This window comes from Rhinatrema bivittatum, chromosome 14 (genome assembly GCF_901001135.1).
Source record: "Rhinatrema bivittatum chromosome 14, aRhiBiv1.1, whole genome shotgun sequence".
Lineage (NCBI taxonomy): Eukaryota > Metazoa > Chordata > Amphibia > Gymnophiona > Rhinatrematidae > Rhinatrema > Rhinatrema bivittatum.
Window position 1 is genome coordinate 42,051,614 of NC_042628.1, and position 26,666 is coordinate 42,078,279.

The 26,666-nt window shown below is 46.5% G+C and overlaps 1 protein-coding gene and 1 long non-coding RNA gene across 6 annotated transcripts in view; one reads left to right on the plus strand and one right to left on the minus strand.

Moving 5' to 3' along the window:
- XPO6 (exportin 6) overlaps window positions 1-3,381 on the minus strand; it is a 205,463-nt gene extending 202,082 nt beyond the window's left edge. For 3 of the 5 annotated variants that reach the window (XM_029576106.1, XM_029576105.1, XM_029576102.1), the window contains exon 1: window positions 2,826-3,380. In XM_029576106.1, coding sequence (XP_029431966.1) covers window positions 2,826-2,828 — 3 coding nt within the window. In that variant the 5' untranslated portion in view covers window positions 2,829-3,380. Of the gene's footprint in view, window positions 1-2,685; window positions 2,705-2,825 lie in introns of those variants that run through there. The other 2 variants (XM_029576103.1, XM_029576104.1) reach the window with 2 other exon arrangements.
- Window positions 3,382-3,528: 147 nt separating this feature from the next.
- On the plus strand, window positions 3,529-16,898 carry LOC115076033. The gene is made up of 3 exons (XR_003852678.1): window positions 3,529-3,657; window positions 6,710-7,026; window positions 15,488-16,898. It is a non-coding gene; the product is annotated as an uncharacterized LOC115076033 (long non-coding RNA).
- Window positions 16,899-26,666: the final 9,768 nt, after the last annotated feature.

A 26,666-nucleotide genomic window follows, 5' to 3' on the forward strand; every position in this document is an offset into this window, starting at 1 on the left:
TCTTCATGGATAACACACTCAGGCTGATGCAATAAAACACGCTGTAAAACAGGCACTCATATTGAGTGCCCATTTCCCCAACAAGAGCATAGCCACCTCTCCTGAGCAACCGATACTATATTTAAATGAGCTGGTGCATTAAAAACAGACACGCTAGGGAGAAATTGTGCGTCCCTAGTGCTCAAATACATTGGGCGCCCAGAAGACATGGCTGTGTTCTTACACTACGGGTGCTCAAGAATTAATGTAATGGATCGATTACAAAAAAAAAAAAAAACTTCTAGAAACATAACATACACGCACAATAGCAAGGAGCGAACTTAGCCTGGAGCATGTATATTTGTGTCTCAAAATTTTTTGTAATTAATCCATTTAATTAAATTCTTTATTGTTAATCACCAAAAGCTGTAAAGGAGGAACCACAGAGAACATTATTTTGGATTTTTTTCATAACCCCTTGACTCTTGCAATGACTTCATGCCATCTCCATGACTGGCATTAAATTTGCCATGTTAAAAAATTTGCTGCATTGGGTGCTTGGGGACTTACTGCATTGAGGGTAATAGCTAATATTCTCATCGACATGGAATTTACATGTGATGAGCGCTATCAGCTGTGCAGTTGTTCGGATGCACCTTTTGGACACACTAATCACCTTATTGCATTAGGTGTTAGTCTAGCATTTCCAAAACACACGTTCAACTGCTCATTAACCTGTACGCTAGGCTGGGCACACTTTATTGCATCTTTCTGTTCCATCAGTCCACAGCCTTGGGGGAGAGGGGGTCATTTTTGACCCCTAATCGGAGCGGCCTCGGAGGGAACAGGCAGCGCGCGCTGGGCTCGGCGCGCACAGGTTGCACAAATGTGCACCCCCTTGCGCGTGCCGACCCTGGATTTTATAAGATACGTGCGGCTACGCGCGTATCTTGCGTACTTTTGTTTGCGCCTGGTGCGCGAACAAAAGTACACGATCGCGCAAATATTTAAGATCTACCCCTATATTTGCTCCCCATTTGTTTTCATATACAGTTTATGCTTCTAGTCATCTATAAGTGTCTTCGGTTTTCATTCAGGTCATTAGCTCTTCTCATAATCGCTGTTCAGAGAGTGGGCTGTTTTCATCTGCACTCTTCTCCTCCACTGCCAACTTCTGATTTGTGCTTTCCATCTCACTACACAGTATGTCTGGCACAAACTGAGGTGGCATATCATGCTCCTTCTCTGCCCATATTCAGGTTTCACCAAAATACCTACCTTTTTGAGGCTGCTTTGAAATCTTAAACATTGGCTATTTCAGATCTTCTAGATTTTAACTATGTCTGCTGAAGAAAAAAAATAAGATTCCTGAAACCTGTGTATCTTAACTAGATTGTAAGCTCCACAAAGCAGGGGCTCTCTATCAGGCCGATACATTAAATCCCACGGGAGCGTCTGCTCTCCCAACACGCACCCAGGCCACTCTCCTGGGCACGCGATCAAGTATTTAAATGAGGGCCTGCAGTAAAAAGAGGCGCTAGGGACACTAGCACGTCCCTAGCGCCTCCTTTTTGACAGGAGCGGTGGCTGTCAGCGGGTTTGACAGCCGACGCTCAATTTTTCCGGCGTCTGTTCTCGACCCCGCTGACAGCCACAGGTTTGGAAAACAGATGCCAGCATAATTGAGCGTCCGTCTTCTGACCCGTGGGCCGCAGGCACATTTAAACATTTTTTTATTTTTGGGGCCTCCGACTTAATATCACTATATTAAGTCGGAGGGTGTACAGAAAAGCAGTTTTTTCTGCTTTTCCATACACTTTCCCGGTGCTGGCGCCTGCCTTTGGGGCAGGCGTTAATTTCTGAAAGTAAAATGTGCGACTTGGCTACACATTTTACTTTCTATCGCGTGGGAATAACTAATAGGGCCATCAACATGCATTTGCATGTGGCGGGCACTATTAGTTTCGGGGGGGGGGGGGGGGGGGGGGGGGGGGTTGGCCACGTTTTTTCAACGCGCTATTACCCCTTACTGTATAAGGGGTAAAAATAGCACATCGAAAACACATGACCAAATGCAGGCTACTGTATCAGCCTGTATGTGTATCTGCCCAGTGCTATATGTTTCTAAGTAGGACTATAGAAATAATTGGTAGTAGTACAAGTAAAAATTTCTAGAACAACTCATAATAGAAAGCTAGAGAAGAACAGATTCAGTAGTAATATGTTTCTTGACAGCATGGGTGGTGGATGCATGGAACAGTCTTAATGGAAATGGTGGAGGCAAAGGGGGCATGGTTTTCAAGAAAACATGGTACAATCACAAAGGATCCTTCGCAGAGGGGAATGTAATGCTTCAGGTCAAACAACGTTTGTAACACTTCAGTAAGAAGGGGAAACGAGCAGTCAAGATAGGCCTTTCCATCACTGTCTGCCATCATGTTTTATGTACTAGACAAGCCTCATGAATACAAAAGTCACCACACAATTTCCAACACTAAAGTATCTTGTAAACACACTGGACCCCCTTACCCCACCAAGTTACTTCTAACCACATTACCTAATTCCAAATCCCAAAACTTATCCCCTGAAAGTTCACTTGGATTTCTACTCTCAGAACAATACTCCAGACCATTATTACATTTAAGGTTTCATAACCACTCGCCAACATTCACACGCACTTTTCTAACGGGTGCATACTGGACTTACCTCTTAAAAAAAACAGCAAACCAATCACTGCTGTAATAAAATCATTATTGAGGCGTTTTCTAGAGGAACTTACAGCTGTGTTTCTCTTCAACGCACCTAGGAAAATCTTAAGTCAGAAAAAAACTGCCACTCAAACTCACCATGCTAGCAGGGATACGTCGGTTTCAGGGAATTTTGTTCTTGGGTATTTGGGTCTCTCCCCGGTCATGTCATGGTGTTGAGTAAGTTGGCACAAAAATCACACCCCTCACCTATTAAAAATGTTTTGTTTTTTTTAAACAGGGAGGTCCCCCTCCCCCCTTAAAGACTTCAGCAACTACTCCTCATCACAGACCCGTTGCAGGAACCCATCCCTTCACTAAAACTACATTCAATGGAAGCCTCCTTCCGGCACCGACCTCCAATAATCCAGGGGAGGGGGTGTGGGGGGGGGGGGGCAAAGATAGAGGGTGCACAAGTTAAACCCAGAGGGCACACCAACCCTAGAAACGCTCTCCGGTCAATAATAAAAGCTCCTTGTTTCAAAACAGAAACTTTTCTCTAGAACTAACGGCCCCCTGAGCATTAAGCGGTTCTCGCCTGCGTGCCCCGCTCCTTGTCAGCTGTACATCCTTCCCCTCGCTCCGGCTCTCCCTCAATGCTCCAGGCCTTCCTCCCCCGCCTCGCACAACCGCCCCGCCTAGCCCGGATGTCATCATCGGCGTGAGTCTCGAGGGCAGAAGTGTAAAAGGAAATGACGTAAGCACGAGAAGAAAATAGCCAAGCCTCGTTTTGGAAGCAAAAAACCCTCTGGTTTTTGTATATTCAATCCAATGAAGCTTCATAGTTCGCTCGAGAGTCAGAGTGAGGCTTGGAACGCACGATTCATTTTCCCGCCCCCACTCCCTAGTTCTCATCAGCCCGGCCCAACGGAAATGGGCTCTAGCTGGAACCGGATGAAGCCGGATTCGATGCCAAAGGGGCGGAGCAACGGTGAGAAAAAAGGCTACCTAGCCAATTGTGAAAGACGCTGAGCTTAGATCAGAGGATGACTTCTGGAAAGCCTAGTGATTCCCTGAAACTAATGCTTTCTGGCACCATATTTGTAAAGTGAGATCGTGAAGGAAAGGGGAAGGCAAGGGATCAAAGTTAAAAGCAGCGTTCTCAGTATTTCAGAAATCCCCCACCAGCAGATAATCCCACCACACATTTAGGTGGGTGCCCACTTGTCCACACCCCATCCAACATAGATTGGAAATATCAGCTGTGAATTTATTGTAATAACCTGTGAAGCAATTTAACCATCTCCACTCTAACTATATATCAATACCATATCTGCCTTTTTTTCATATGGCTGTACAATTATCAGCGCTCAAATTCACTTGTAAATCTTTATTCCAATATTCCCCTGTATTTTTATGTACCGAGGTTCTGGTAACAATGTTACTAATCACTTCGGTTTACATAAAACTTAAAAATGACTTAACACAAGTGTCTTACAGAGACATACTAACACTACCTTATAAAATTTGGAGATTCCTCTTCCAGGCATTTCCGCCCAAAGAATTACTTTCTCCACTAGGTTAAGAGCCCTTCTTTCCCATCCCTTTCTTCTATACCTAAGGACCTAAACTCTGGAACTCCTAGAACAAATAATACTTGAGTCTAATCTAAAGGCATTTAGGAAAACATTAAAAACATGGCTCTTCAATCAGGCGTCAATGAAAGTCCAGGTTAAGCACACTCTAGAAACACCATCTGAGATGTTCCATCGCAGTATCTGTATTTTTCTTTCATTTACTTTTAGATAATTTTATTTAATTTACTTTGATTTGATTTTATCACTTAATGAATTGAATTTGTTAATTTTATGTATGATCTTATTTTATTGTATTGATTTATGTACCATTAATTTTTAAATTGTATGACTGTAAACCGATGTGATGGTCCTTGGACTAAACACGGTATATAAAAATTGTACAAATAAATAAAAATATAAAATAAGTTTTCAGTCACTAATTTACAATGTTTAGCTTAGTTATAACAGACTACACTCAAGTTTGCATTTCTGATTTCAGTTGGGCAAGTGAAAAAAAAAATATATAGAATATAAAGAATGTGCCTCCCTGCAAAATATAGCATTTGTAGGTTTTTTTTAAGTTAAAGATGTTTGTATGCTTTTCTTATTTTAAGGGATTTTGTTCGTATTGGTCTTCCAAGAACTACTTGAATGACTTTTAAAATATGAAAATTAATGGCAGCCCTGTTCATCCCTCACAAGTTACACCTGCCAAAAGAGATAATATGCATGAAACCTAATGGGTCGATTTTAAAAGCATTGCTTGTGCAAAAATAGCCATATATGCACAAGAAGCTAAGTACATGTGTACATACCCTTGAGCGCGTCAAGAAGGGAGCGGCAAAAGGGCAGATCTAAGATTTACGAGCGTAAAACCACATTTAAAAAAAACACACCATGGTGCATGTCTGCTTGTTATCCGCATAACTTTAATTCTGGTCCTGATGAGCAAGCCTGGAGATCTTGAATTTTAGGGTGTTTAGCATAGCGTGAGAATTTGGGGTCAAGTGGGGGGCTTGCAGAATGAAGAAGCAGAGGGGTCTTAGAAGACTTTGATATAAACTGGGAAAACTGGTGGACTACTTGGGAAAAATGTTTTTTCCTCACACAAGCGTTTTAAAAAATTCATGCAAACATAGATAATAGCCGCTAAAGCCCTAACCGAAATACACGCAGGAGGGATACTTTAAATGATATGTGCTTACTTGCGAGTACAACTTAAAGTTGCAGCACCGATAACGCGCTTTATGGATGCACACACATTCCTTTGACAAGAAAGGCTGCTAAAGGAAGGCAAGCTAGACCTGGCAAGCACCAATATTGGCAGTGGTTCATCGAGTGGAAGGTGGGGAATAGTTTTAAAACTATTAGCTATGTAGTGCCCTCTGTGTCCTTACCTTCTTACTTTGCTTGGAGGAAGCTAATGGGATGGGGGTCCCATATTTTCACCCCAGGCCATGTGGAATTAGAAGCCCTAGGATAGCAGTACTGACCTACTAAACGGGCCGTTTCAGTAAAATGCGCGGGAGAGCCGGTGCTCCAAGGTGAGCGCCCACCCTCCCAAAGCGCGCCCAGTCCACTCCTGGGTGTGCGATTCAGTATGCAAATGAGGGTCCACGCTACTAAGGAGGCGCTAGGGACACTAGCGCGTCCCTAGCGCCTCCTTATTGGCAGAAGTGGCGGCTGTCAGCGGGTTTGACAGCCGACACTTAATTTAACCGGCGTCAGTTGTCAAACCCCGCTGACAGCCACGGGTTCAGAAAACAGATGCTGGCAAAATTGAGCGTCCGTTTTCCGACTCGTGGGCAGATTTTTTTTTTTTTTTTTTAAGATTTTTTATTATTTTTGGGGCCTCCGACTTAATATCACTATGATATTAAGTTGGAGAGTGTACAGAAAAGCAGTTTTTTCTGCTTTTCTGTACACTTACCTGGTGCCGGCCAAAATTAACTCCTGCTTTTGGGCAGACGTTAATTTCTGAGAGTAAAATATGCGGCTTGGCTGCACATTTTACTTTCTGTATCGAGTGGGACTAACTAATAGGCTCATCAGCATGCATTTGCATGTTGAGAGCGCTATTGGTTTCGGGGGGGTTGGACGCGCGTTTTCCACGCGCTATTACCCCTTACCGTATAAGGGGTAATAATAGCTCATCGAAAACGTGTCCAAACGGGGTCCAACGGTGTGCTCGGCATGAGCGCACCGTACTGAATCAGCCTGAAAGAAAGCAATAATGGCTACAGGTAACTTGCCTTGTGCTGTGGAAGAGTGAGAGGAGCTTGTTGAGCTGGTTCTCAGCTGTTGAATGCCTGTGAGTGATAAAAGGGGAACCTGAGCTGCAGGATGTGACAAAAGGACAGGCAGGAGCCCCTTGGATCTCTCTACCTGTGACCATAGCAGAAGTAGCAGCAGCTCAGGTCTAGTGAGCAGTTTTTGTTAATGTTGTTATACCTTCTTCTCTTCTAGTTACAGCAGAAGAAACACCAGGGGAAGGAGGAGCAGAAGCAGCTGTGAAGAGAATGAGTACAACATTGGCATAGATTAGAATGAGGCTTACTCTGCTACTCTGGGGCATGAATTTGCCTGTGAACACCAGGAAACTGCAGGAGAGCAGACTGCCTGGGAAACTGTCAGATAAACCAAGAGATTGGGCTAGTCTGTTATAGCAGGGCCTTCCAGTTTTCAGTATTTTCAGCCTGAGAATCCAAAACAGTCATGTATCCAGCATCTTCAACTAAATAACTACAATTTTCCAACTTAACTCCTCTAAAATGCCCTTAAAGGTACATGATAGGGGCATATCTGTTTGCATATTACTAGATTTCCCAAAGTAAGTTAGCAATAAATCCTGAATGTCTTAATTTCTTCTCACAATAGCATAGCCCACATCAGTAGGATGCACTGTCCTAACCATATCATTTATTTGCATGCTTACTGGCCTAACATCATTCACCTCCATGGATTTAAAAGATTCATCACCAGAAGAGTTAAAAGTAACATCATATCATCAGAGAACTCATTTATTAGTAGTTCAACAAGTTAAAAAGGTGGATGATGAATGATGATGTGATATGTATATCTTTTTATGCCTTTATATTGTTTTGGTACTATTGTTTATGATATGTCATTATTAATATTGCTTATTTTATATATTATTTTGTCTTTGAATGGTGGTATATCAGATTTAAATAAACAGGACTATAACATGTCCATCAGCTAGGTATGTATCAAAATTCCCTCTAAGAGAAATACCTTCCTGTACAGTGCATTTCTGCATTGATGGGAGCCACCAAACGCTTGCACCGAGGATGTATCTCCAGTGGTGTGTACCCTGGAAGATGGGGATAGGAAAGAAATGGTTAGTGAGGATTTGATCATTAGGATTGTAAGTAGGTGGTAGCTGAGAGGACTGCATGATACATTTATACCAGGCAATCAAGTTAACAGACCTCACATGTCACAGAAACAAGAAGGCAGAAAAAGACTATGGCCTATCTAGTGTGCCCAATCATACCAGCTATTTGGCTTTACAATTACTACCCTCTCCTCGGAGATCCTCTGTTTATCCCATGCTTTCTTGAATTGAGATACTATTCTCATCACCACCACCACTACGATGATGCCTCTACCACTCCCCCTCTAAAGAAATATTTCCTTAAATCACGCCTGAGTATACCCTATTTCCCTGTATGTACCAGGATCAGTCCAGAAAAGTGAGTTGTGTATCCCTACCAGCAGATGGAGTCAGAGAGCAAAACTTTGGGCACTGCCATATATACTCTAGTGCCACCTGCAGTCCCTCAGTATTTCTCTGACTCCAGCAGACGGTTAGGGATACACCTGCAGTCTTAGTGTTTTTTGTCTAGATTTTTTCAGGTTAGATAGTTAGAATTTTTTCCTTTTTCCTGCGATTGCTTCCTGAGGTGTTAGGCACCTGCGTGGGCCATCCCTCAGTTGAAGCCGGGCGTCCAGGGGGGTTAGATACCCCTGCCAGGGTTTTGCCCGTGTCAGCTCAGGGGGTGAAGGCCAGGGGCTCCTGGCTACTCACCCTCATAGCTGTTTCAGCTGCTCCCACAACCCCTGCAGAAAGAAGAGTCTCCATAAAGTTTTTAAAAAAAAAAGTCTGAAGGAGACAATCAGTTTGGCGGGCTTCTCAGCTGAGGTGAGGAGTCGGTGCAGGGGGGAGGCCTGTGCTTCAGCGGCCATTCAGGGATCATAGCTGTTATTTTCCTCGGCTCCCGGGGCTTCGGGGTGCTTCTGAAGGAGGAGGTAAATGTCCGCTTGCCGCGTCTCAGTTTTCAGTGCGTCTCACCACACTTAGCGATCTCGCTGGGGTCCGGGGCACCATTTTGGATATTTTTCCCACGCCTGTTCAGCATGCGATTTTTCTCAGTCCGGGCCTTCCTCCTCAGCACGGGCTGCGCTTTCCCGTTGGGTCCGCGGTTTTCGTCGTCAGCCTCCCGGGGGTGTGTGGGCAGTAGCACTCCTCCTGGTTTCTTGGCCTTCCAGTTTTGGGCAGCAGCCTGAGGGATGGAGGGCTCGACGGAATCGACTGTGCCCTCCCTTGGGGAGGGTACTGAGGCCTCTCGCCGCGGCTCGGGGGAAGAAGCTGCATCCCCCCATTTTGGCCCCGATGGGGTCCGACCTCAGCCTTGGGGCTGCCAATCCCGCACCTGGCGATCCCCAGGAGGGGGAGGGGGACCCTGAGGGGTTTTCCCCTTAATTTATCTTGCTGATGCACCAAGCCTTTTTGGCACGGAAGCATACAGCATTTAAGAGACAGGGGCAACCGGGGGACCGGTCAGAGCCGCCTGCCAAGCTGGGGCAGAGCATGGAGCTGCAGCTAAGGTCTGCAGAGTGTCCCCATATGGGGAGGAACCCCGGGAACCGCAGGATCCGGCTTCTGGGGCAGGGGCTGCGTCCGCCTCAGCCATGAGTCCAGCGGACCTAGATCCGGTCCCAGATATGGGAGATGTGGATCCGGATGACCCGGATAGGGGGGGGGATGACATCCAGCCTAATAAAGGTGACAATCCCAGTGTGGTGCGTCTGTTTAAGAGGGATGAGCTGCGTCCGCTCATCCCCCAGGTGTTGGATATCCTGGGGCTGAAGGTTTCCCAGGAAGATTCTGACAATGAGGGAGAGAATCCGGTCCTTGATGGGATCCGGGGCCCCACTTCGGCTTTTCCATTGCCTAAAAAGGTTCGCAAGCTGGTTACCCGTGAGTGGGATACTCCTGATGCGGGCCTGAAAGTGGGCAGAGCTATGGCAAAACTATATCCTCTGTCGCCAGATGTTTTGGACCTCCTAAAAATCCCGAAAGTGGACGCTGCGGTGTCTGCAGTTATACAGAAGACCACGATTCCGGGTGCGGGAGTGGCCGCTTTGAAAGATATGCAGGACTGCAAGCTGGAGATCTAGTTGAAGTGCGTCTTTGAAGTAGCGGCATTGAGCCTGCAAGCAGCTGTGTGCGCTAGCCTCATGCAGAGGGCGTGCCTCTGCTGGTTGCAAGATTCTAATGCCAACTCCGGGGCCACTGGCGGGGAGGCTCTGCGTTCAGCCAGATTAGAAGCGGGCATAGCATATGTGGCCGATGTGCTGTATGATCTCGTGCGGACTTCTGCACGGAGTATGGTGTCCGTTGGGTCAGCACGTCGACTCCTCTAGCTTTGGAATTGGGCAGCAGACCTGTCCTCCAAGTCACAGCTTTGCAATCTCCCCTTTAAAGGCAAGCTCCTCTTCGGAGAGGAACCTGATCAGCTGGTTAAGCTGCTGGGGGAGTCTAAGGGCAATAAGTTACTGGAAGATAAGAGGCCGTCTAAGAAGTTTTTTCCCTCTCGGTCTCACTTTCGGGAGTATCTCCGTTTTTGTACCAGCAGATACTCCGCACCTTCGGCATCCAAACAGGCTCCAGGATGTCAGCAGTCCTTTCGCGGGGGTCGTCACACCAGAAGAGATTCAGGAAGTCTCGGCGCCGGAACCAGTAAACCCACACAATGAAACCACGGGCCCCCATTCCGTCGTTGAAGCTGTCGGTGGCAGATTATCCAACTTTTACACGGAATGGGAAAGGATTACCTCAGACCGCTGGGTTCTGGAGGTAATCAGGAATGGCTACGCTCTGGAATTTTCACGAACGGTGCGGGAGGTCTTTGTGAAATCCCGCGTGGCCTCTCACGCCAAACGTGACGCGGTCCAGATAACTCTGCAACAACTTCTTGAGCTGCGAGCGATTGCCTGGTTCTGGATACGCAGCAGGGACAGGGAAGATATTCCGTTTACTTTGTGGTTCCCAAGAAGGAGGGCGCGTTTCGTCCTATCCTCGATCTTCAGAAGGTGAACCGCTGTCTTCGGATCCCTCGTTTTCGTATGGAAACCCTGAAGACGGTAATGGCGGCAGTTCGGAAAGGGAGTTTCTAGCCTCCCTGGACCTCTCAGAAGCGTACCTGCATATCCCCATCTGACTGGATAACCAGCGTTTTTTGCGTTTTCAAGGTATTGGGACAGCACTTCCAGTTTTGGGCCCTTCCTTTTGGTCTCGCAACGGCCCCTCGGACATTCACTAAGGTGATGGTGGTTGTAGCGGCTTTTCTTCGCAAGGAGGGGATTTTGGTCCATCCTTACCTGGACGACTGGCTAATTCGCGCAAAGTCCCGGGAGGACTGTGAGAGATCGGTGCGCATGGTAATGATGACCTTACAGTCGCTCGGGTGGGTCATAAATATGCAGAAGAGTCACTCGAAAACCACATAGGAGTTGAATTACTTGGGAGCCGGTTCGACACCTTGCGCGGAAAGGTGTTTTTGGCACCGGACCAGGTGACGAAGTTTCAGGATCAGATCCATTCTCTCATTTGCAGGCAGAACCCCACTGTGTAGCATCATCTTCAGGTATTGGGGTCCATGGCTTCCACCTTGGATTTAGTGCCGTGGGCGTTCGCTCACCTACGTCCGTTACAGCGAGCACTGTTATCTCGATGGAGTCCGGTGTCCGAGCAATTTTACCTGCCGATGCCCTTGCTTCCAGAGTCCAGACTCAGCCTTTCATGGTGGCTATCGCGTGTCAATCTGGAGCGGGGGGTGGACTTGGAAACACCGAACTGGCTGATAATCTCCACTGATGCCAGCCTATCCGGTTGGGGAACAGTGTGTGCGGAAAAGTCCGCCCATGGTCTCTGGTCTCCGATGGAGGCCTCTTGGTCCATCAGTCGACTTGAGACGAGAGCGGTTCGGCTTGCTCTACAGACATTCCTGCCCTGGATTCGGGGCAGAATGGTGAGAGTGTTCTCCGATAATGCAATGACGGTGGCTTACATCAACCAACAAGGCGGGACAAGAAGTCCGGTGGTAGCACTCAAGGCGCGTCTTCTATTCACCTGGGCGGAATGGCATCTAGAAGGGATTGCCGCGTCTCATGTCACAGGGGTGGAGAACGTACAGGCGGATTTTCTCAGCAGGCAGCAGCTCGATCCAGGAGAGTGGGAGCTGTCTCCCAATGCCTGGAACCTCATTTGCGCCAGGTGGGGCGTACCGCAGTTGGATCTGATGGCAATGCGGGCAAACGCAAAGGCAAATATTCAAAATGGCGCCGGCGCCATTTTTGCCCTCACTATGTCGACATAGTGAGGGCAATATGGCCCGAGTGCAGGAGGTCGCTCCCGGACCCCCGCTGGACTTTTGGCAAGTCTTGTGGGGGTCAGGAGGCCTCCCCAAGCTGGCCAAAAGTCCCTGGGGGTCCAGCGGGGGTCCGGGAGCGATCTCCTGCACTCGTGACGTCGGGTGACAGGAACCAAAATGGCGCCGGCGCTACCTTTGCCCTGTCATATGGTGAGGGCAAAGGGCCACCGGCGCCATTTCTTTTAACGCAGCCGTGGCCCGAGAGCGGGAGATCGCGCCCCCACTGGACCCCAGGTAATTTAAAACATTTTGGGGGGCTTCGGGAGGGTGGGGGATTTATTTTAAAGGGTCGGGGTGGGTTTTAGGGTGCCGGTTTTCCCGCCCTCCCCCAATTTACGATTTTTTACAATTTAAAAAAAACAAAAACCATGACGATCAGATTTCCCTCCCCCCCAGCCAAAATCGATTGTTAAGACGATCGATCACCCGATTCACATCCCTAATGTTCAAATCTATTGAAAAGAGCCAGACCAAGGAATGATCCCTGTGGGACACCATTAGTAACGCCCCCTTTGTAAACCCCCCCCCCCCCCCCCCCCCCAAACATACACACACTCAACCAGTTTCTCACCCGGTCACTTACTTTAGGGTCTGTACCAAGGGTGCTCAATTTATAAGTTTGCCTGTGTGGAATAAATAAATAAATATTTCTTCAAAATCTGCCACATACAGGCATGCTAGGCTAGGAACCATGGTGGCACCCATAGCCGTGCCCTTAATCTGCTGGTAAAACATTTAACATGAAGAAACATTTATTTATACCTCAAATTGGGCCAAATATTTACATCTTTAGCTTAGATATATTGACGATGTGCTTCTAGTCTGGCTCGGTACTGACATAGCTTTTTATGTTTCTGGATTGGTTGAATGTCTGCAACATTAACCTGCAGTTTAACTACAATATTCACCCTTCCCAGATTCCTTTTTTAGATATTTTGATCTCCTGTGAGAACACATGCTTTTCCACCACAATTTTTCGTACAGAAACTGATCGTAACTGTTACATCTCCGGGCCACGGTCGGCCACTAGCAGCTCCCCTCTCACCTCGCGGCGGGTCCTCCCGCCGGCGGCTTGCTCCGCTCTGCGCTGGGCCGCATCGGGGCCTTCCCTCGGCGTCCTCGCCACGAGGAGGACGCCGGCTGCTCTCTCTCCCTGGCTCTGCCCCTTAGACGCCTGCGTGCGTCTCTCTTCAGAATTTAAAGGGGCAGTGGCGGGAAACCTCGGCCCGGACCCTAAATGCTCGTCAGCAGCTGGGGACTATATAAGGAAGCCCCAGCTCACTGCTGCTTTGCCTTGCAATGAGGTTCACTCCCTGAAGTTATCTAGTTGCTGTTCCCGAGGTCACCCTGGGCTCCTCCCAGGGTGACCTCGGGCTTCCAGTGGTGAAGTTCCTGTTGGTCTTCTGGCTCCGACCCACCTCCCGGCTCACGACTTCTGGAATTCTCTTTGGACTCTTGTCCCCAGGAGACCACACCTAAGTCCAAGCGGTTTGGGTCCCCAAGGGCTCCTCCCGGGGGGACCTCGGGCTTCCAGTGGTGAAGTTCTTGTTGGTCTCCTGGCTCCGATCCGTCTCCTGGCTATGACTTCCGCTGTGGGCCTCCCATCAGCACATTATCATCATCTTCTAGCCGGCTCAAGGGTCCACGATCATAACAGTAACACTCTTAAATTTTGATAGCTATCATCATAGGTTTCTTAAGAACAACGTACCCACGGGTCGGTTCCTAAGACTGCGACGTTTGTGCTCTTCCAAAATAGAATTTATTTCTAAAGCTAAGCAGATGTCTGCTTGGTTTAGCAAGAGGGGGTACCCAACTAAGCTTTTGAAAAAAGCATTCAAACGAGCGTTGTATGTGAATAGAGAATTGTTATTCCTACCGCAAAACCGTCTCCCGGATGTCCCTGTTAATTGCATTTTACCATTCTCTACCCTTAGTGGGACTATAACTAATATTATCCGTAAGCACTGGGTTTCACTTTCACTGAATAATGTATTCAATAGCTCCTTACGGTTCACCTACCGCTGGGGGAAAACCTCCGAGATATGTTGATTCACTCGGAATATCCTCCCAATAACACACAACCCTTGAGTGTGGGCGAGCATAGACCCTGTAGTCTTTGTTCGGTGTGTCCCTTCACAAACTTTATGTCTTCTTTTATACACCCGACTTCAAAGAGAACTTTTGTTTTATATGGTGTTTCAGACTGCAATTCGTCAGGGGTGGTATACGTGATTAGATGCCCTTGTCAGAAATTCTATGTGGGGAAGACATCCAGGATGATTAAAACAAGGATCATAGAACATTATGGATGTGAATCGTTTTTCTGATGGATGAAAATATCGTGCGATATTTTCTCATCTGTCAGGTATCGGGGGGTCCCCGAAAGCGAAAGGAAAATCACACAACATTTTCGTGTGGTTTTCTTATCTTTTTGGGGGGGCGGGAAGAAAGGGCACACAGAAAAACAACCCCCAAACCCACCCCGACCCTTTAAATCGAATTATTTAGAATCCCCCACCCTCCCAACCCCCCCAAACTTTTCTAAAGTGGTCCAGCGGGGGTCCCGAGAGCGATCTCCTGCTCTCGGGCCGTCGGCTGCCACTAATCGAAATGGAGCTGATGGCCCTTTGCCCTTACCATATGACAGGGGTTATCAGTGTCATTGGCCGGCCCCTGTCACATGGTAGGAGCAATGGATGGCCGGCGCCATCTTAAAAAATGCTCCTACCATGTGACAGGGGCCGGCCAATGGTACCGATAGCCCTGTCACATGGTAAGGGCAAAGGGCCATTGGCACCATTTTGTTTACTGGCAGCCGACGGCCAGAGAGCGGGAGATCACTCCCGGGACCCCTACTGTACCACCAGGTACTTTAGAAAAGTTTTGGGGGGGGTTGGGAGGGTGGGGGATTCTAAATAATTCGATTTAAAGGGTCGGGGTGGGGTTTTTTTTTCAGCTTGGGACAGCCGAAAAAAAAAGCTTTCAGAACCGCGGGAAATGAAGATTTCCCACGGTTCTACGAACCCAATACCGGAAACAAGTCCAGTACCGATTCACATCTGTATAGAACATCGTTCTAATATTAGGAACCTCCCTGAAAACGCTCCATTGGTCAATCATTGGATCCAGTTTTCTCACTCTCTTTTGGACCTAAATTTCTTAGTAGTTGGTGTGGTCTCCCCCCACCCCATCCCGTGGGGGAATCTACTCTGAAATCTTAATCAGAAAAGAACAAAATTGGATTCACACTCTAAATATGGTCACACTGAATGGGTTGAATAAAGAGTTAGAATGGAGCTTTTTCACTTGAACCTGCCTTGTTTGATTGGTCTCTGACTGGTTGTAATTTGATTGGTTCTCTACTTGTGCAACGCCGATTGGCTCTGTTTTTCGCGCCATTTTTTAGTAGCGTTTAAATCCCCAGTATACTGTATGCTTGTGCGCTCCCTGTGAAGCGTTACTACTAACTACAACGGTATGTGTAATGTTTTTCTGTTCTACAGTAGTATGTCGGTTTTGCCCCTTTTGCATAGTCCATCGTTAATTTATCTGTTTATATCCACAGATTGTTGTTAAAAATTCTTGTCCCTCCCGACGCAGCCTTTGGCGAAACACGGGGTCCTTGTTGGGGGACCCTTTTGAAAGAGTTACATCTAGAAACAGTGGAGTTGCCGTTACTGAATTTAAAAAGCTTTTTTCTGAAGATTACTTGGACTATGAAATATTTACTGCACTTGTTGTGTTTGTACTATAGCTGCTGAGTGCAGTTACAGCTCATGTGTGTTTATTTTGGATTTACCCTGTCTCTGATAAAGCCATGTTGTCTCTGATTTTGTAAACCATTGGATTCCAGAGCCCGCACTGTCCTGTCTGTTAACAACAATTCTATTAATTTTCTCACCAAAGAGGTCAGACTAACAGGACTGTAATTCTCAGCCTCCTCCTCACTTCCACTTTTGTGAAAAGGAACCACATCCACCTATTTCTAGTCCTCCGGAGCTACTCAAGACTCTGTGGAAGCATTAAAAATACTTAGGATTTCAGAGAGTGCTATTGTGCTACATGTGGGTACCAATGACATAGGAGGGAGATTCAAGAGAGCAAATTTAGGTTTCCAGATAGGAGATAAAACCAGAACCTACAGGGTGGCATTCAAAGAAAAATTCCCAGTTACACACACACACACACACACACTGCTATATCAAGATACAAATTATATCGCAATGCTAAGGTGGATCAACCTGGTAGTGGCACTTTATATTAGGGATAGCAATGGGATAAAGAGCCCCACAAACCTTAAATTATTATGGCAAGATTGGTTTTCCTTGTTGACTTTCTCCTCTTGTACTGTAATCAGCTTTTCTAGTTTTTTAATCTTTCCTGTAGCTGCCAGTATATCATCTTCAATTACTGAGACTTGGCCTTTGATCGCATCTATTCATGGCCTAAAGTCTGAGAGAGAGTTTTTTAAGTCAGTAATTTGATTTGATATTCCATCTAACTTATCTGCAATTACCGCTGCTGTAATTTCATTTATTGCTGTCCCTCGGTTAGGCCTGGGGCAGCCTTTTCCTTTCCGGTGGCCATTTTGTTTTCTGCTGGTTTTGTTTTTTCTTTTACTTTTGCGCCAGTCTTTCCCGGCCTAATACCTGGTGATTTTTGCATATATCAATCTATGGACATGTATTCTTGTCAAGAATGTCAACACAGTTTTATTATAGTCACTGATGTGCAAGATATCTGTGGATGAGTGAGGGACAACACCCAAAGCCCATCTAGAAGCTTCTGTCCAGGTTCACCATATTAAGTGACTCCACAATCCCCGATTTAAAGTTTGTGGTGCTTGAACATCCAACACAGAGTTTGTGGGGAGATGATCTGGACAAAATGCTATTACAATGGGAACAGACTCATTTATAAGTTAGGGACCAGTTTCCAGGGGGATTAATGATTGTAATGGCTTTACCGAATGACAGTATATAAAACTCATTAATTAATTAATTAAATAAATAAATAAATAATTAATTAATTAAATAGATTGGTCTGTTTTTTTTATTGATACATTTAGATTAATACACACATTTCATCTGTTTTTTATTGATACATATTTAGTCCCTCCCCTATTTATTTAGTTATTGATCTGTTACTATGTTCTAGGTTACACAATGTTCCTTGTAAAGGCTTTGCCTATATATATCCTTGTTTTAAGTTATCTGTAAACCGGCACGATGTGCAAACGGTTGCCGGTATATAAAATTAAATAAATAAATAAAATAAAATAAATAAAAATAGTCTGTTTTTCATTGATGATTTTCCAGCCTTCTTCTTAGTGAAGAATATTTAACCGGTTTAGTGCAGTATTCAGTGATGTCATCATATTTATTTTCATATTGTCACGATCACGCCCCTCCGCTCAGCACGCTGTGGGGCTTTGCTGGGCTTCAGGCCTCCGGCTCCGCTCATATACCCCGTTCTGTCCGCTCGCACAGCTCAGGCACAGCGCTGCTATGGACTCCTCCCGGCCTCTAGTCAGAGTGCCAGGCCTAGTCCTGGCACTCCCAAACAGTACACAGAAAAAGGTCTTTATTACAAAAAGGGTTTTAATGTAGTCCTGTAGCCTCACCGGCTACAGCCTTGTAATAAGGCCTGGTTGTCCTCACAAGCCCCCAAGCCTAACTGCTTAGGTTCTCCTTAGCAAGCTCAGATTTAAACAGCATTTAAACCACAATTCCTTTCCAACCTTTCTCAAACATCCTTTTATAAACCCCAGATTTACCATCCCCCAACCTCCTGGTTATTCCACCTCCATAGAGGAACAGCTGGAGCTTTCCTCTCCCCAGCTTACCTCCATCTCCTCCTCCTCAGACTCTGAGGAACCGGGCTTTTGTGGCCAGCTCCACCACGGTGGCACGCCCTCTTCCTCAGCTTCCATAGACTCTGCTGAGTCATAGGGATCAGTCCCTATTTCCTCCACCTGTTCCTGCTCCCTCTCCAGCCAGGGGTCAGGTGTCGGTTCAGGGAACCTGGGAAGTGTAGTCTTTGCTACTTTCCTCATCGCCCTCCAGTGGGTAGGTTTGGTACTGCCAGCTTCTGCTTTTCTATGTCCAGGCTGTTTCTGCCCCTGGCCAGGTCGTACTACATCACAATATATATATTTCATATTTATATACCGTCGTTCTGGACAATCACCGCAGATCGCAATAAAAGCAGTCGTTTCAAACACATATCATTATCACAAATTAAAAACAAATATAAAATACACAACTACTCCTCAGCCTTACTGTAATTCAACTCTATGCGTTCTTTTCTAAGCCAGCATACTTATCCTGTTGGCAGATTGCCTTTTAAATATGGTAGATTTTACTATAAGCAGTTTGATAGATGTGAGGAGGTATCCTGACCACAAGTGCAATAAGCTATGCTTTAAGTGGACCAGAACTAATGCAAAATGATTCAATAATGTAAAGCAAGCAGGTGCTGCTGAAACACTGACAGTGTTGGGCATTTGCAGCGTTGAGAGCGTGCACAATCACCAGCTTCTGTGCAGGGGTGCTATCCAACACTGACGGTGAATGCGATAATGCATAACAAGCACAGAGACCATCATGATGGGTGAAAAACATTGAATAAGTGAGCATCTTCATTACTTAAGAGCTACGTTTTTAGCCTTTTTGACAGAGAGTCACTTGTTTGTAGTAGTTTTCTTATAAGGGCATTTACAGTGTTGACGGCACGCACAATTACATCTTCTGTGCAGGGTGCTTTCCAACGGTGGTTGTGAATGCGATAATCCATAACAAGCACAGAGATTGTAGTGTTGGATGATTGAATAAGCGAGCATCTTCACTACATAAGAGCTAAGAGAGTCATTTTCAAAAGGAGTTACACATGAAAATGTAACTACGATTGCAGCAATTTTCAAAAGCCATTTAACCACATATGGGCTGATACAGAAAAACCCGCGGGAGAGCGGGCGAGCGCTTGCTCTCCTGGGCACGCGATTCAGAACAACAAAAAGTGCAAATGAGGGCCCGCGGTAAAAGGAGGCGCTAGGGACACTAGCGCGTCCCTAGCGCCTCCTTTTTGACAGAAGCAGCGGCTATCAGCAGGTTTACCAGCGTCAGTTCTCAAACCTGCTGACAGCCACGGGTTTGGAAAACGGACGCCGGCATAATTGAGCGTCCATCTTCCAACCCACAGGCCGTGGGCAGATTTTTAATTTTTTTTTATTTTTGGAGCTTCCGACTTACTATCGCTATGATATTAAGTTGGAGGGTATACAGAAAAGCAGTTTTTTCTGCTTTTCTGTACACTTCCTTGGTGCCAGCCGAAATTAACGCCTGCCTTTCGGGCCGATGCAGTAAAGGGTGTTCAGGCTGAGCACATTGTTATCCCCCGTTTGGCTGCGCGTTTTCGACGCGCAATTTTTACCCCTTATACAGTAAGGGGTAATAGTGCGTGGAAAATGCGCGGCCAACCCCCCCCCTCCCGAAACTAATAGCGCCCGCAACATGCAAATGCATGTTGATGGGCCTATTAGTTATTCCTGTGCGATTCAGAAAGTAAAATGTGCAGCCAAGCCACACATTTTACTCTCAAAAATTCTAACTCTCCCATCTTACTTTTAGATTTCTGCCATTATACACATTTCATAGTAGTCTTCTTGTTGGTGGTAATCTGCTTATCACTTGTTTGGTATTTTGTAATCTTTTAACTTGGGTAGTTATTTACTTATAGGTTTGTGGGTTACTTTTGCTTTTATTGGAACCTTTCTATCAGGATCCCCTAAATCCTCTTCTATTTTAGTATCCTTTGAAGATACCTCCATCCAAACCATGCATGGATTGACTGTTAGCTTTCCCCCATGTTCTAGTTTAAAATCTGCTCTATCTCCTTTTTGAAGTTTAGTGCCAACAGCCTGGTTTCACCTTGGTTAATGTGGAGCCCATCCCTTTGCCCCTTCTTCAAAATGTTGCCATTCCTAATAAAACTAAAGCCCTCTTCCCTGCACCATGGCTTAAGAACATAATAACATGCCATACTGAATCAGACCAAGGGTCCATCAAGCCCAGCATCCTGTTTCCAACAGTGGCCAATCCAGGCCATAAGAACCTGGCAAGTACCCAAAAGCTATGCATTGAGACTCTGGAGCTCTGCCTGCCTCTGCGGTCCTATGAGAGAATGCTATCCTTGAGGTTCTGGATTTCAACTTCCTACCTATCATCCTAAATTTGTCTTCCAGAACCTCCCTCGCACACTTTCCTATGTCACTGGTGCCCAGATGGACCATGACAGCCGGCTCTTCCCCAGCTTGATCTAAAATGTTATCTAGGTGGATAGGAAGTGACATCACAAGAGGGAATGGCTGCTTGAAGGCTGTGCTCTCTACCTCGATCAGCTAAATCCCTGCAATCACACAGTAATCAAGCTTCTTACCACTCCTAAAATCGGACGATTTAAATCTGGTCAGCCTGTGATGTCAGCATGCAAAAAAATCGATTTGAATCACTTTTCATTCTAATCTGGCAGGGTCAAAAAATCGGCGAGCCAAATGAGTGAAAAAGTATTTGTGAAAATGGTGACGGGGAGGCAGGTCGAGATGATGACGCGGACCCTTCAGCAACGGTGGAAAATCAGGCAGCTGAGCCACTCTCTCAAGCAGACTTCCAAAATTGGTTTAAGAGAGTTCAGAGAAGATATGAGCTCATTGAAAAAAGAAATCTGCTCCATAGTGGGAGATCTATGGAGGGAATGTTCAGAGCTGGGAGATCACGTAGACGCCATAGCAACAAAGATTGGATGAGCAGGAGGCTCTATGGGAGAATACCCAGCAAAAGATGAGACAGTTGAAGGAGGACAATCTATTGCTAAAAGAATGGGTTGAAGATTTAGAGAATAGGTCTCACAGAGGAAACCTGCGCTTTTGTGGTGTCCCAGAGAAAGCAGAGTATTCAGACTGTGCACAAGTGGTAACCAGCATATGTACAGCACTGTTGGGAAAAGAAACAGAAGGAAACAACATGCCTAAATTGAATTAGTCAGGGCTGATAGAGCTCTAGCTCGACCGAGGGGTAATGTGCCCAGGGACATAGCGGTGTGCTTCCACAAATTCTCTGTGAAGGAGAAAATAATGAATCAGGCCAGGAAACTAAAAGACTTTCAATGGAAAGGAAACAGAGTGGACATTTTTCAAGATTTGTCACCGATGACTATCTGGAAAAGAAGGACCTTCAGAGAGTTGCTCCTAGTGCTTAAGAGAGAAAATCTGCACTACCAGTGGCTGTTTCCCTTTGGCCTACAATTTACTATGCAGTGAATAACCTCTCAAGTTAAAGCGGTAGAGGAGGCTGAAAAGATTCCACAGGAGGCAGGCCTGGTGAGAAAACTGGATGACAGTGCCGGTTTATCGTCCCCACTACTGACTAGAGGGAGCAGTTCTAGATGGCAGCAGGTACAGCATGGAGGAAAATGACTGTGGAGGCATTCCGGAGGATTTTCCCCTGTGAGAGAGGCTGCAACTTGAGGGACGCTGTGGAGGAGGAAGATTGCGTCTGGATGAAAGGGACCTGGGCCTACAGTGGCTCCTTATTGCCAGTTTAATTTTGCCTTGATTAGGGTTATTTCCAGGGGGTAGATTTATACCTAACTATGGAGTGCTCTTTTGATTTCAGGAGGGTCATTTATATTTTGGTTTTATGGTATAAAGGGGGTGGGAAGGGTGAGATGCACGTAGCGGTTATGAGATCAAGTGCCGTCATTCCTCAGGGTACTAGTTAGAAAGGAATGGGGAACAAGGGGGGAATGGAGATGGAGGGGAAAATATGTTGCCTACTTTAGATGGGTGGGAAAGGAGAGTTGGGAGAAGTGTTTGGTGGAAGGAAGCTAGCAGGGAACTGCTTAAATGGAGGAGGGGGGTGGAATGATCGCTGGGTTCAACTGGGCCAGAAGTATTGGAGAGTTTCACAGAGCCTTGTCAAATGGGGGAGCTAAAGATTTTTTCTTGGATTGCTAAGGGATTAAATACTGGTGCTGAGAGGACACTGCTTTTAAAAGATGTAATCCGCATGAAGGTGGATATATTATTTTGACAGGAAACTCGCCTGAGGAAAAAATATGAGAGGCTGATGATCTCACATCACTTTGCTCAACAATATTTTGCTGCGGCAACCGTTGCTAATGAGTAAAGTGAGGTGGGAATTCTTTTCTCTAAAAATGTGGTTGTGGATGTTTTATCAACTATCAGAGATTGGGAGGGAAGGTTCTTAATTGTAAAATTCAGAATGCAGAAGGATATATTTATATTGGTGAATCTTTACTGTCCCAATGCAGCACAGACTCTATCACAGACTCTACAGCAGTGAACAGAGGGAAATGTTATCACTGGGGGAGATTTTAATCTTACAAGGTATCCCTATCTGGATAACAGTGGGGGTCATGCAGGAGCCTCTAAATGTAATAGGACAAGGTTGAAAGAGTTTATTTCAGAATGGGGATTAATAGACATTTGGCGGCTAATGCATCCTACAAAATGAAATTACACTGTTTTCTCTAAAGTACATCAAGTTTAACCAGAATAGATTATTTTTTGATAGATAAAACTCTAGTAAATAAAGTGGGAGTGTTATGCTCAGGCTTGTGAACCCTTGACCGACGGGAGGATGGTATACCTTTCGGAAGATCCGTAGGTTCTCTCGTCGGGTGGCGAGGCAGAGCAGAAGATGGGGCCAGCTGACCCTCGGCACTGGAGACTGAGAGGCGGATGAAGAGACGAGAAGAGGAGCTGTGTCTTCACCACTGGAAGTCTGCGATCCCCCCAAGAGGAGCCCGAAGGGACCCAGACCGCTGGGACTTAGGCGGACCTTTGAGAGGTCAAGGTATCAGTGCAAGGGCTGACTGGAGCTTCGCCCTGGAAGCCCGCGGTCCCCCCGGGAGGAGCCCGTAGGGACCCGGACCGCTGGGACTTAGGCGGACCCTTGGAGACGGTAGTCTAGAAGGAGTCCTAGGTCGAGTGCCAGAAGGGTCGTCGCTCACCAGTCTGAGATCACACACCAAGGGATCACCACTTGCCAGTCTGAAGTCACACACCAGAGAATTACTGCTTGCCAATCCGAAGTCGCACACCAGAGAATCACCGTAAGCCAATCCAAAATCAGGAACCGGGAACACCAAGACGAAACAGGAACAAGATCTGAAGCTCAAGGAACTCACCGAAGCAAGCAGACTAGACAGCACTGGAGGATGTTGCCAAGTCACTGAATGAGCAGAAGAAGCTGCCTTTTATACTTCCTCTGCTCTGCCTGATAGAGAACAGGTGAAGGCATTTAAAGGGATCGGGTCCCTTTAAATTAGTAAAGGAGGCGCAGCCTCGTGCCTAAGGATGGCGGCGGCCATCTTTGATTTCCCCCGCGGAGGAGAGACGCCGCTGGACGCCACGAGGGGGGAGCAGGGTGGCTCCCCCTGCAGCGAGCAGCATTGAGGGCCACACTGACACAACAGCCCGAGTCAGAGCCCTCCCCCGGGGCTCCCGTGGTGGAGGAACGCCGCAGGCAAGGTAGGGGGCCGTGGTCGTGGTCTGCCACAGCCGCGGAACACAACAGGGAGAAGCAGGGATAGAGCTAATCATGTGGTCAGAACACTCCTCAGTGTGGATCTCTTTGAAGGGCGGGGGGGGGGGTCAGTGGGTAAGAAATTCTGGAGATTAAATGAGAGCATTTTAGAGGATTTTGATTTTTGTGGGCAATTGTATATGGAGATTCAAGATTACATTAAGGAAAATGGAAATGGGGACGTGGCCCTGAAGATAGTGTGAGATTGCCTGAATGCTGTAGTGTGGGGGATGTTAATTTTCAGGGTGTCCTTTCTGAAAAGAGAGAGGGAAAGAAGGAGACTGGAACTCATGTACAAAATTGCCAAACTGGAATTAAAGCATAAAAGATTGGTCAACCAGAATACTGGTTGGAACTTGAAGCATTAAGATAAGAATTAAGATATGGGGGAGAACATTTTCCAAATGGACTAATTAAAGCAGAAATTTGTTGGGGGGGGGGGGGGGGGGGCAACAAAGGCAAGTAAAGTTCTGGCAAGGAAACTTCAAATGAGAGAGACTCAAAACCAAATTCTGAAAATTAAAGACAAAGAAGGGGGAATGATTTTCGATCCTGAGGAATAGCTACACGATTTGTGCAATTTTATCAAGATTTATATTCAAAGCAAAAGAATATTCAATCAGAGAGTACAGAGGAATTTTTAGAGGGCATAGAGCTCTCGAGAGTATCTGAAGTGCAGCAAGATCACCTGAATAAAGAGATCTCAGTATTTGAAGTAGAACAGGTGATCAAGGAATTTGTTCCGCCCGTTGGTCACAGACGGCTGCGACAGCTGTTGCTCACCTCATTCTTCTCTGCACTGACTTCCATGGGTAGTCTCACGGCCTCCGCCAGCTATCGCCGGCCTGCCTGCCCCTGTTCCCGGGCCTCCCTGGACGGCGTGGACGCTGCCGACCGCCATCTTGCCCTTGATGTACCTTAGGTGCACGCTCTCCAGCCAGCCTTATGCACGTCATGGCGGGAACCTCGGGGGCGTCCCTCCTGGATGATGTCATTCATCGCCAACTCTTAAGCCAGCCGGCCCTGTCTGCCTACGACTTGGCAATGAGTTCCCTCATTGCTGAATCTGTTACGCTCACTACAGGATTTCCGTTCCAGCTTCTGCTTCCTTGGTGTGAGACATCTTGGGTACCTGCTCCTCGGGGAGGGCCTTGCGCCTAGGACCGCTGCCAGGGGCTTGCTCTGGAACCTCGCCACTTCTATGAGTGAGTTCTCTGCTCTGCGGACCTTTGCCATATCATCTCTACTGAGAATCCATCATCAGTGTACCCCGCTCTGCGGACCATTGCCGTATCATCTTTATTGAGGAACCCTCACTGGTGTACCCTGCTCTATGGACCTTGCCACCTCATCTCTACTGAGGAACCCTCGTCGGTGTACCCCGCACTGCGGACCATTACCGTGTCATTTCTACAGCGGACTCCTTCTTGGGTATACCCCACTACACAGACCTCGTGGCACCGATGTGCCTTATGACTTTTATGTTACACTCCTCTTTTGCGGGCACTGTCGCTCTATTGCTCTACTGAGACTCAAGGACTCCCAAGCTTATTGATGTCAGCTCTCAGCACTGACGCTCCGTGGCTCCACCCCCTGGGGCCACTCTCTCTAGCTCCTCCTGCCCTCTCAGCTCTCTCTCTCTGCTCTCTCTCCAGTACCTGCTGTCCAGGCACCCTGCAGCTGAGACTTTGCCTGCCAATGGTGAGGCTCCTCCCCGTGGGTGATGCCATCTCTCACCTCAGTCCAGGGCCCACATACCCACATACCCACAAATCCTAAGAGAATTGAAATTAGGTAAGCCCCCAGGACTAGATGGATTCTTGGCAGGCTTCTACAGGAAGATGAGCTTGGTGGTTGCTGCTCCGTTGGCAGCTGCTTTCATTGCTTTGCTCATGGTTGGTAATATAGCAGATGATTCAAACAGAGCAATAATCACAGTGCTGGCAAAGCTGGGGAGCGATGCTACCCCCTTGGATCATACAGACCTATTTCACTCATAAATTTAGATTAAAAGATGTTAGCTAAAGGATTGGGAGGGGTTGCATCCGACTTAATACATCCAAACCAAACAGGATTTATATTGGGGTGGTTAGCCTCTAATAATATGCGGAGGGTGATAAATTTAATGTGGTGGGCCCAGCACAACAACATTCCATTGGCTGTACTAACAATCGATGCAGAAAAAGCATTTGATATGGTCCACTGGGAATATCTATTTGCTGTGCTGGACAAAGTGGGATTGGGAGGGAATTTTTCTAGATGGATTAGGAAACTTTATTTTAATCCCAGTGCTTGTGTTAAGGTAAATGGGTGATTTTCCAAGGTGTTTAAGATACTGAGGGGCACGAGACAGGGCTGCCTGCTCTCCCCCTTATTATTTGCGCTCTATTTGGAACCTCTAGCAGCTAGAATTCGCAGGTTAGGTGAGGTTCTGGGGATACGAGTGGGAGATCAGGAATACAAGACGTCTGTGTTTGCGGATGTTGTGCTTTTTACAGTTGTAAATCCAGAGGAATCATTACTGCCTTTGATGGGGAAGTTGGTTAAGTTTAGTGGGGTCTCAGGTTATAAAGTAAATGCAGAAAAATCAGAATTATTGAATGTTTCTCTTTCAGACAAGCAAATGGGAATTATTAAAAAGTTTCCTTTTAAATAGCAAAGGCAGAAGTGAAATATTTAGGGGTAAAAATAGGTATTACTCTAGCGGGGTTATTTAACTTGATTTATGATTCTTTACGGAAAAGGTGAGATGGGGAGACTTGACCTGGTTGGGTAGAATAGCCGCTATAAAAATGAATATTCTACCTAGGCTTACCTATCTTTTTCAGACTCTGCCAGTATTCATAATCAGAAGCTTGCTTTGGCAACACAAATTATTTCATTTCATATGGAAGAGCAGACCACCAAGGGTGAGCATCAAAGTGATGTACTTGCCTAAAAATGGGGGGGGGGGGGGGGGGGGGGGGGGGGGATGGGTCTTCCTTGTTTATTGTGGTACTAAGTTGCAGCTCAAATAAAAATTATTTTACAATGGCCCAGGGTAGTAGGTGATAAAGGGTGGATAGCGCTGGAAGAATCTATGCTACATGATATACCACCAGATGTTTTAGTCTGGCTCCCTGGAAAGGCGAGAATGCC